The sequence below is a fragment of the Triticum urartu genome, chromosome 5 (assembly GCF_003073215.2).
Source record: "Triticum urartu cultivar G1812 chromosome 5, Tu2.1, whole genome shotgun sequence".
Taxonomy (NCBI): Eukaryota; Viridiplantae; Streptophyta; class Magnoliopsida; order Poales; family Poaceae; genus Triticum; species Triticum urartu.
In genome coordinates, this window is record NC_053026.1 from 322644420 (window position 1) to 322657032 (window position 12613).

The following is a 12613-nucleotide window of genomic DNA, read 5'->3' on the forward strand; positions in this document are numbered from 1 at the left end:
ATAAACATCCAAAACAGATAATATAATAGCATGAATACTTCATAAATTATAGATACGTTGGAGATGTATCAGCATCCCCAAGCTTAATTCCTGTTCGTCCTCGAGTAGGTAAATGATAAAAGATAGAATTTATGAAGTGTGAATGCTAGCAGGTGCATAAATTTGATCAATGGTAATTTCAATCACCTTTTGTAGCATCATTATATATCATCACAGTAGCTCAACACATAGGACTTCTCATGATCAAGTAACAAGCTATTCACAGGTTAAATTATAGATCGTAAACTTTATTGAAAACTAACAAAATGTGTTATTAGTCATCAGACAATTACAATTCATCTTATTTTCAGGTAGGGTCTATGTCAGAGTTTTGATTCAGCAAACTTCACATACTCAACTATCATTTAGTCTTTCACAATTGCTAACACTCACGTGATATTTATGGGTTCAAAGTTTTAATCAAACACAGAGAAAGATAGGAGCTTATAGATTCGCCTCCCAACCTTTTACCTCAAGGGTAATGTCAACAATAATAGTTCATGATGCCTTACATCCAATTGGATATATATATCAGGATCTTTCCAACACAATGTGCTTGCCAAAGGATAAAATGTAAAAAGGAAAGGTGAAGATCACCAAGACACTTGCATAAGGTATAAGACAAGATTAAAAGATAGGCCCTTCGTAGAGGGGAGTAGGGGTTGTCATGTGCTTTTATAGTTGGATGCACAAAATTGTAATGCGAAAGAACGTCACTTTATATTGCCACTTATGATAGGGACCTTTATTATGAAGTCAGTCGCTTTTATTGCTTCCACATCACAAGATCGTATAAAGCTTATTTTCTCCACACTAATATATCATACATATTTAGAGAGCAACTAGTCGTCAACCCGTGCATTTGCACGGGCCGTTACAATTATGACAATGCTAATATTCACTGAACAAACATGTAGCAAACATAACTTTGCATATGAACTTAAATTTTCTTTCTCTTATTATCATCTAAGAGAATAACTAAAATAATTGCATAACTAAAAATAATAGTATGCCTTAAGCCATTGAGATGATGGTTGAAAGCACACAAACATTTTATAAATTGACTAAAGGATCATGAGAATGAGATAGGCGAAGACAAAAATATATAGGGAGCAATCCGTGAAAATCTTGGCAACATGCAGCACACACTCCAAATGTCGTCTAGAAACGACATACATGAACAATGTATTAAAAATAACATCAATCAATTTCGAAAAACAAAACCCCAAGATTCGGTAGCATTACAAAATATAATAGATTATAGATATAATAAGTAAGACTAATGTTGAATGGATACTTCTGATATCATGCGTAATTTACATAGAAGTTGGCTGATATAATTCTATGTCAAAACAAAAGATAGCTACACTCCACAAGAATGCTTCATATGTCCGTACCCTTGTCACGGACTTCATGATATCATGTACCTTCATGATATCATGTACTCCCTCCGTGATATGTTCCTTCATACGGACTATGCACACACTTCATGATATAGACGTAGTTAAATGCACACACTTCATGATATGTTCCTTCATGATATCATGTACTCCCTCCGTTCTTAAATGTAAGTCTTTCTAAAGATCTCACTATGGACTACATACGGATGCATATAGACGTAGTTTAGAGTGTAGATTCACTCATTTTGCTCCGCATCTAGTCTTTTATTGGAATCTCTAGAAAGACTTATATTTAAAAACGGAGGGAGTATTGAGCAGCTGCAGTACGCTAAATTAGTACAAATAACAAATTTAAGAAAGGGCGTGAAAGAACACATGTATCTATATACAAATAGGATTAGGTGATATTGTTACCATATCCATTAAATGGCCACTATAGTAGTTCGAATCTAGTACACTCAAGAAGTGTAGAAAATTGAAAGAAAATATGCAAGCCCTGATTAAATGTTAGTGAAACCGAATGGAGGATGGTAGCCGTGGCCTACCTGATTGAACTTTACTCGGCCGGTTTTGTAAATGTTGTTATAAAGAAACTAAAAACGGCTTACATTTAATTCCTTGTCATAAAATCTGATAATAACCTCAAAAAAATAAAATTTGAAGATGATGTAAGGATGTAAGATGTTCAATCCCCATGGCGGAACTAACTTAGAATTTTCACATAGTTCAAACAAAAAAGCCTAAGTATGGGAAAAAACCATGGACCAATAACCGAAATATGCTAAAAGATGTTGTAGTAAATTCATGAAACAGCTAACCTGTACACATCAAAAATTAAATAGTAGACGAAGCATTAATCTCAATTATTTTGTGATTTATTTACTCTTGTTCTACCATATATTAAATGTCATCTGAGGTATTAGGAAATATATGTTCAAAACTTGATCATTTTATTACAGAAAAAAGTCCTAATATTATGTATTGGGGAGCAAAATCATACTCACCGGCGTTGTGTAACTAAAAACCAAAAATAACTGAAATAGTTTTCTCCTGGTGCATGTCATATATTTGGCAATTTATGTACGTGGAAGATATATGTGTAACCACTGCCACATATGCCTTGTTTGTGTATCGTCGATCTTGAGAAATAATCCTGCAATTCTCTTTATTTGCCTGCAACACAATGATGGAATACACATGTAGTTTTAAAATAAAAATTAAGCAGCACAAAAATCACCTTAATTATCGTCTCAATAGGTCATTGGTGAAAAGCAAAGCTGCAATAAAAATGAAAGGTTGTAAAGAACCGTGTCCATGGTTATCCATTTTTGTAAGCGACACCAGATTTTACTGATGCCATGTACATATAAATTTGTAATTATTACGTCCGTGCATGAAATTAACAATGATTAAAATATAATAATGTGAAACTTGTACTAAATCATGTCCCCTGTTATTCAAACTTCACTACTCAAAACACTGGTCTGATGATTATTTTTACACAGTAGCCTGCAACAGGTTCATCCCTGAAAGAAAGAAAACATTGTTAAAATGCATCAAATAAGTATTTCAAGATATATGTCCTATGGGATCATTCCTGTTAGCAATGCTATTTGTTTCTTTCGGTAGGAAATAAGAGAAACGTAGCAAACTCATGAGTCCTGTCTAAGAGGTTAAAATCGGAAGGATTTATGTATAAAATAATATACAACAACTTGAGTATGGCTTGTTTAGAAATGTCACATCCGTGGTATATAAAGACATTAGTTGGAGGGTCTTAAATCTTAACACCTTGGTTAGACTGCAGGCTTGGAAGGATAAATAATCGTTGTTAGCATGTGGTCATATATAGTCTGGTAATTTGTCTCCACCACATTGTCCCAGTCACAATATTGGGCACACCCACCCGTGCACCTGCACGGGCTAGTAATAATATCATCATAAACAAACTCCAATTTTTTATCACACATGAATGCAATTGAAGAAATTTAAATAATACACTTTGAGCATTGCCATGCTCATCAAATTGTATGCACTTCCTAAATGCTTCTGAATCAAATCAGTATTGGATTTTTTATTAAATTCGGCATGCTCTCAGCTCAGTTGAGAAGAGTTTGGTTAACAACACCAAAGTAAAGCAACATATGTTGTGTAGTAGCGAAGAGAAAATATGCTCATTAATAATTGAGTGTTTTGCATGGCCAGACCACCAAAGGGCAAAGAAACATTTTACAATGGAAATATACATTTCTTTCTTCATCAAGATTACAACCCCATAAAAGGGGATCATGAGCAATGCATGGGACTTTCTCGTTTATTGAGTAAATACAGGTGCTACCGATTATAAAACAACAAACTGGAAATAAGTAATTATTGATTTCCTTCACAATGTCGTAGCAAGGCCCTCTGCGGCTCGCCTCCATCTCCAGGGCGAGGTCACCGTCTGGCTTAGCTGCTTTTCCACCTCAACCATGTGAATAGTGATGTTGTTGATAGCATGCCCCAATTGATTCTGATAACCATCTGAATTCCCCAACGCGAGGAAGAGACTACACCGGGCACAAAAGATAGTTGGAGAAATTTGTATTTGAATCAAAAGCCCAGTATAATATACTGATGCAACCTCATAAAGAAAATCCTAGTTGTACTAAATTTAGACATTTAGTCAAGAAACATTTCGAGGGTTGCATTAAACTTCAGACAATCATGTCACATAACTGGAAAAGATAAAGAAATGTGCATACGGGAATAGATATTACATAAGTAGGTGATGCCAAAACAATTAGCTACTTCTTTCCATGCTTAGTTGTGTTTTGTAATTAGTTACTAAACCGATAGTTCGTTTTTCAGTTTTGAAACATCACACTTTTGTAACTAAAAACTAATCGATCAATTGAATATTGAGCAATATAAGTAAATGTACGTCTCTTTTTGATAGCTTATCACTGCAATTTATCCATAATTTATTTTTCTTGTAGAGAACAGAGTGGAAATAACAGTAAGTAAAATTACAGTAACTAAACCTTGACTTGCTTCTGTACCATTTTGATTAAGATCAAAACAAAACATAGTCAAATGTTTCGTAATAGAAAAAACAAATGTACACTTTTTTAACTCAACATGTGCACTTCGTTAATATGTAATGAGTCCTTACGCTTCAGGCACATTAACCCAATGCACTGTGTATGGACATGCACGGCCGAACCCATATGATCTTAGTCCAGATCTAAGAGGAGGTTAATGTGTGATATTTCACCAGTTTATACATTTCCCTATTTCCTCAACAGCCATGGATGTATTAAGATTATCACAGAATCAACATTCCACTAATGACCAGTATAATACAATGTAGGTTGAATTACTAAGGATCAGTATAATACAATGTAGGAAACATGGAATCCTAGCAATAGCTTGATTAGAGCAGTAAACAACATAGATTGACCCCAATACCAGTGTTAATATGAAAAATAAGGAAATTCGAGAGAGTAAAAGCTGGGTGGTAGGACCATCAGGAGTGGCTGCAAGTCACCATGACACAAGGCTCTAGTCTTCAGTCACAAAGCATACAACTCTAGCCAGAGCAGTTTTAAACCATGCTTCCTATCATTAGCAGAATATCTGTAAAAGAAAACTTTCTTAATAACTGTACATCAATACCAGATTTACACATTGACTAACAGATTACAAAACATAGAGCAGACTCCCTTCTCCAATTCATCTTGAAATTAAGATATTAATACACAAAGATTGTCAATTTTGTAGTACCAATCACATGATACAATCGTACAATTACTGGTCCTTGAAAGCTATAGATAGATGGTAATGCGGCAAGAGCTAGCTCTCAACATCATTAATCTATGCTCTTTTTTCCATACACTATAGCTAAGATGATTTGCCCTTTCATATATCTATGTCGCTACAGTTTAACTGTTGTGTGTTGCAACATCCACCATGTTACCTAGTGTTATCAAGTCGAAACAAAATGTCATTTGGCATGGAACGAAGAATTTTCTGAGCATCATTCTCGATAACAGATATACCATGACGCAAAAGAGATAATAGAAAGGAGAACTAAACAATATCATTTATGTGCTATAAGAATTCAGGTATTCGTGTTTGAAGGATGACATCCAGGTATATGACTATCCAAAAAAATGTATAGTTATCAGCAACCATCATTCCTAACCCTATTATTGCTTAATAGATATCACCTATTTCCATCCAAAAAAGCAACGATGGTTTCCTTTTGATGCTATTTACTTCTTATAATTTCTTGTACTGTAGGTTTTTTTTGCACAACAAAAAATCATGAGTATCACTGTGAGACAGCCTAAGGCATCTCATATGTCAACCAATTATACAAATAAAAAAAGTGAGACTTGATTGATACCTCAAGTTTGCTTCATGAAACGTTATTTTCAACTTCAAAAACGAATGTGCATCCTTTCATGTTTGACCTATAATTTTTCATCTGATTGAACTCACCACTCGTTTAGAATTTTCTAAATTTGGTCCTCAGTACTGAATAATGTTTAGAATTTTCATGGAAGAGAGATCTGAAAGAGAGATCTGAAAGAGAGATCTGAATAACGTTTCATTGTAAAATGCTTCACGCATATAAAATTAATGCTTGATACATTTTCTTATTCTGTGAATTGTGCCCAGTCCATGACTATAACTGAAACTAAAAGCCCAAAAAAAATTTAGGTGTCTCATAATAATACTAATGTATACAGGCTAGAAACTGAATCATGTTGAATGCTAAGTCAGCAATATGGAATTATGTGTAGGTAAGAACAGAATATCTCGGACTGTTTTCTCTACCAGATAAGATGTCACAAATTTGTTGAGTATGTAAAAAATAGTAGAATGGAGACCCTAAAGTAATTGTTATCAACCATTGTATATATCAGCTGCCCATGAATCATGATTTCCCAGTGGATACTATATATGTGACAGGGATCATTTTTCTGTTGTAATAGAAATTGATGGAAGATCTCGGAAATAGCAATGGACATATACTATTAGAGATATATTAAGCAATGCACTTGGCACAAATTCGGCTTGCAAAATTACAGAAATAGCACTAACATTTTGGACAGGGTACTATCAGAGATATATTCTATGGGTAAATTTATGTAGTGCAGAAAATTCAAGATAGATACTTCCCTGCTGAGTTTTTTTACCTCAAACTTGGCAGCCTGGTTCACCAAATTTGGCTCGGCGGCCTTGTTTCTCTGTACACATTACATCAAACATGGAAGGATCAAGATTGGAGCTGGGCAGGGGAAATAAAGGGACACTTTGCATTGGGGAACGTTGTACTGGAAGGAGTAATTTTGGATCAACGCCACCTGCTGAAGCTCCTCTGATGTCTCGACCACCAACCATGCATGCGTGCCGCTCGAGGCAGGGGGCGCTCCAGGCCTGCAGCCGTTCCGCGAGCCGGTGGCTCCACACGCACCACATAGGAGCCGACACATGCATGACTCCGTCGTTCCTGCCGCCCTCGACGGTGAGAGGCGCGATGTGGCAAGGCATAGGGTGCTGGATCTTCCAGCGGGCGACCAAGCTAGGATCTGGCAACGACGTCTACCGGCGACCAATTCGAGGTGAGGAAGGATGGCGGGAGAGCGGGCGATGGCGGGGCGTGGATCCAGTTGGGGCGGCTTCGTTCCGCATGCCGGCGACGTCCCGATGTCCCTGTGGAGGCAAGGCAGAGAGAGGTGAGAGAGGAGCAGGGAAGGACAGGAAAAAGGCAAGGCAGGAGGGCGGCTGCTGCTCACTGGTGAGCTCACCGGCAGGCGACGGATGCTCCAGCGGCGCACCGGACACGGAGGAGTCGAGGTGGCGGCAAGGTTCGCGAGCTCTGGCGGCGCGGCTGCTCAGGGCTGAAGAAAAGGCGACATGTTTTTTTCCTTTTATTTTTATATGGAAGGAGACATAGATGAATAGATATAGTTTCTTTGTCGTGAATGAAAGAGATAAAGATTGCTAGTCGTGTTTTAGGTGGACTGCTTTGGAGTTTTTTTACGTGAATGAAAGAGATAAAAGATTGCTAATCGTGTTTTAGGTTTTGGAGCTTTTTTATCACAACGAAAGCAAAATTTTAATCGAATCTACACTGTAATAATCTGGACTCACCGGATTAACGGCTCCTAATTACTGATTAACATGATAATTTCTTGGGAGTCTGTAATTAGTATAGGTATAGATAGATAGATTTTTATTGCATGCACTGATGACAACTTACTTGAAGGATCTTACTCAATTCATAGGTAGTTATGGCGGACTCTCATGGCAATACTCGTTTAAGGGATGTTTGGAAGCACAAGTAGTATCTCTACTTGGTGCAAAGAATTTGGCTAGCATGAGGGAAAAAGGCAAGCTCATCATGTTGGATGATCCACGACAATATACTTTATTTCATATATATAAGAAAACATAACCCATTACATTGTCTTCATTGTCCAACATCAACCTTTTAGCATGTCATATTTTAATGAGTGATCACAATTACAAAAGATGTCTAAGATAGTATATTTATATGTGAAATCTCTCTTCCCTCAATATTCTTTCATGAATTGTTCACGTGACCAATACAATGTTTGCTAACCTTCAATATATTTACCACCTCTACTTCTTATATGTGAAGTCATTACTCCCCATGGGATAAGCATATGAAACATATATAATTTCAGATTTATTATATTTAATTCATTCAACCATTTACTCATAGGATATATGTGAAGCACGTGAATGAATAACAAACTACTCCTAAAGATATAAGTGAAGATCAATGAGTAGTTAAATAATTATTTAGCTATGTGAAGACTCTCCCATTTAATAATTTCAGATCTTGATACTTTATTCAAACAGCAAGCGAAACAAAATAAAATGACATCTAAGAATAGCAAACATCATGTGAAGAAGCAAAAACTTAGGATCAACCGATACTAACCGATAGTTGTTGCAAAAGAAAGGTGGGATGCCAACCGGGGCATACCCAAACTTAGACGCTTGAGACTTCTTGAAATATTATCTTGGGATGCCTTGGGCATCCCCAAGCTTGAGCATTTGTGTCTCCTTAATTCCTTTCATATCGTGGTTTTCCTAAATCTTAAAAGCTTCATCCACACAAAACTCAACAAGGACTTGTGAGATAGGTTAGTATAAACCAATGCAAAAATCTTATCATACTCTTCTGTAGCAAATCACTAAAATTATTAATCAACATTTCATACTAAATGCCTCCGCATATTTAATAGTCCTATCCTCAAATGGAATCATTAAACAAGCAAACATATGCAAACAATGAAAACATAACAATAATCTGCCTAAACAGGACAGTCTGTGAAGAATGCAGCAAGATCCATACTTCCCTTGCTCCAAAAATTATGAAAGAAAATTCCTACTGTAGTAAATTTATCAGAGCTTATTATGAAAAAGGTTTCAACATTTTATCACATTCTGACTTTTCTAGGGAATTTTTGCAACAGCGGTAAACTTTGTGTTTTCAAACAGCAACATGTAGACTTGTAAAATAGGCATAGTAAATGCTATCAGTGCCACTTTTATTGAAATAAAATATACAAAACATTGTTCTAAATAATATCAAGAAAATCCTAACATAATAAATTGATGCTCCAAACATAATAAATCCTAACATAGTAAAGGCTATCATGTGGTGAGTAAAAATATAGCTCCAAGTAAAGTTACCGATCACGACGTTGTAAAACGACGGCCAGTGAATTGTAATACGACTCACTATAGGGCGAATTCGAGCTCGGTACCCGGGGATCCTCTAGAGTCGACCTGCAGGCATGCAAGCTTAGTCTCTTACCACTCCTTATTCCATAGTCCATCGAATCTTACCCAAAACTTGAAAACCTCACAACACAAAACTTAACAGAAAACTCGTAAGCTCCGTTAGTATAAGAAAACAAACCACCACTTTAAGGTACTGTAATGAACTCATTCTTTATTTATATTGGTGTTAAACCTACTATATTCCAACTTTTCTATGGTTCATAAACTTTATTACTAGCCATAGATTCATCAAAATAAGCAAACAACACACGAAAAACAGAATCTGTAAAAAACAGAACAGTCTGTAGTAATATGTAGGTTTCGAATACTTCTGGAACCCCCAAAATTATAAAATAAATTTCTGGACGTGAGAAATTTATCTATTAATCATATGCAAAAATAATTAACTAAATATAACTCATCAATAAAACATAGCAGCAAATCTCGTGAGCGCTAAAGTTTCTGTTTTTTACAGCAAGATCATAAAGACTTTCCCCAAGTCTTCCCAAAGGTTCTACTTGGCACAAAGACTAATTAAAAGCATAAAACCACATCTAAACAAAGGCTAGATGAATTATTTATTAGTGAACAGGAGCAAAAAGCAAAGAACAAAAATAAAATTGGGTCGCCTCCCAACAAGCGCTATCGTTTAACGCCCCTAGCTAGGCATGATGATTTCAATGATACTCACATAAAAGATAAGAATTGAAACATAAAGCGAGCATCATGAAGAATATGACTAGCACATTTAAGTCTAACCCACTTCCTACGCATAGGGATTTTGTGAGCAAACAACTTGTGGGAACAAGAATCAACTTGCATAGGAAGGTAAAACAAGGATAACTTCAAGATTTTCAACACATAGAGAGGAAACTTGATATTATTGCAACTCCTACAAGCATATATTCCTCCCTCATAATAATTACATGTAGGATCATAAGAAAATTTAACAATATAGCTATCACAAAACATATTCTTAACACGATCCACATGTATGCAAAGTTGACACCCTTCCAAAATAATGGGATTAACATTAACTAAAGTCATGACCTCTCCAAACCTAATTACATAATGATCACAATAATATTAAACACCCTCCAAAATAGTGGGATCCTTACTTCCTAAAGTTGACACTCTTCCAAACCCACTTTCATCAATATAATCATCATAAATAGGAGGCATGCTATCATCAAAATAAATTTTCTCATCAAAACTTGGGGGACAAAAAATATCATCTTCATCAAACATAGCATCCCCAAACTTGTGGCTTTGCATATCATTAGCATCACCTATATTCAAAGAATTCATACTATCAACATTGCAATCATGCTCATCATCCAAATATTTAGTGCCAAACATTTTAATACATTCTTCTTCTAACACTTTGGCACAATTATCAAAATCCTTGTTTTCAAGAAAGACATTAAAAAGATGAAGCATATGAGGCAGCCTTAATTCCATTTTTTAGTTTTCTTTTATAGACTAAACTAGTGATAAAATAAGAAACTAAAGGATTCAATTGAAAGATCTAAAGAGGTACCTTCAAGCACTCACCTCCCCGGCAACGACGCCAGAAAAGAGCTTGATGTCTACTTCGCAACCTTCTTCTGGTAGACGTTGTTGGGCCTCCAAGTGCAGAGGTTTGTAGGACAGTAGCAAATTTCCCTCAAGTGGATGACCTAAGGTTTATCAATCAATGGGAGGCGTAGGTTGAAGATGGTCTCTCTCAAGCAACCCTGCAACCAAATAACAAAGAGTCTCTTGTGTCCCCAACACACCCAATATAATGGTAAATTGTATAGGTGCACTAGTTCGGCGAAGAGATGGTGATACAAGTGCAATATGGATGGTAGATATGGGTTTTTGTAATCTGAAAAATATAAAAACAGCAAGATAACTAATCATAAAAGTGAGCACAAACAGTATTGCAATGCTAGGAAACAAGGCCTAGGGTTTATACTTTCACTAGTGCAAGTTCTCTCAACAATAATAACATAATTGGATCATATAACTATCCCTCAACATAAAACAAAGAGTCACTCCAAAGTCACTAATAGCGGAGAACAAACGAAGAGATTATGGTAGGGTATGAAACCACCTCAAAGTTATCCTTTGTGATCGATCTATTCAAGAGTTCATAGTAAAATAACATGAAGCTATTATTTCCGTTCGATCTATCATAGAGTTCGTACTAGAATAACACCTTAAGACACAAATCAACCAAAATCCTAATGTCACCTAGATACTCCAATGTCACCTCAAGTATCCGTGGGTATGTTTATACGATATGCATCACACAATCTCAGATTCATCTATTCAACCAACACAAAGTACTTCAAAGAGTGCCCCAAAGTTTCTACCGGAGAGTCAAGATGAAAAGTGTGCCAACCCCTATGCATAAGTTCACAATGTTACGGAACCCGCAAGTTGATCACCAAAACATACATCAAGTGGATCACATGAATATCCCATTGTCACCGTATATAAGCACATGCAAGACATACATCAAATGTTCTCAAATCCTTAAAGACTCAATCTGATAAGATAACTTCGAAGGGAAAACTCAATCCATCACAAGAGTATAGAGGGGGAGAAACATCATAAGATCCAACTATAATAGAAAAGCTCGCGATACATCAAGATCGTACTGAATCAAGAACAAGAGAGAGAGAGATCAAACACATAGCTATTGGTACATACCCTCAGCCCCGAGGGTGAACTATTCCCTCCTCGTCATGGAGAGCGCCGGGATGATGAAGATGGCCACCGGTGATGGATCCCCCCCCCCTCCGGTAGGGTGCCAGAACAGGGTCCCGATTAGTTTTTGGTGGCTACAGAGGCTTGCGGCAGCGTAACTCCCGATCTATTGTGTTCCCTGATGTTTTTAGGGTATATGGACATATATAGGCGAAAGAAGTCGGCCAGGGGAACTACAAGGGGCCCACGAGGGTGGGGGCGCGCCCAGGGGGTAGGGCGCGCCTCCCTACCTCGTAGCTTCCTCGAAGCTTCCCTGACGTCTACTCCAAGTCTCCTGGATTTCTTCCGTTCCAAAAATAACTCTCCCGAAGGTTTCATACCGTTTGGACTCCGTTTGATATTCCTTTTCTTCGAAACACTTAAATAGGCAAGAAAACAACAATTTGGGCCGGGCCTCCGGTTAATAGGTTAGTCCCAAAAATAATATAAAAGTGTTTAGTAAAGCCCATAAACATCCAAAACAAATAATATAATAGCATGAATACTTCATAAATTATAGATACATTGGAGACGTATCACGGAGTGAAAAATCCTACTCTCGATCTATGCCAACTCAACAAACACCATCGGAGACACCTGTAGAGCATCTTTATAATCACCTAGTTAAG

At 36.7% G+C, this 12613-nt stretch overlaps 1 protein-coding gene across 1 annotated transcript in view; it reads right to left on the reverse strand.

Annotated features, from left to right (window-relative positions):
- Positions 1–3666: 3666 nt before the first annotated feature.
- Positions 3667–12613, reverse strand: part of LOC125507006 — a 52663-nt gene continuing 43716 nt past the window's right edge. The window contains exons 2-5 of the mRNA XM_048671709.1: positions 7238–7357; positions 6794–7142; positions 6626–6676; positions 3667–5057 (exon numbers count right to left, since the gene is read on the reverse strand). Of these exons, the coding sequence (XP_048527666.1) occupies positions 5046–5057; positions 6626–6676; positions 6794–7142; positions 7238–7357 (532 nt within the window). The 3' untranslated portion in view covers positions 3667–5045. The remainder of the gene's footprint in view (positions 5058–6625; positions 6677–6793; positions 7143–7237; positions 7358–12613) is intronic.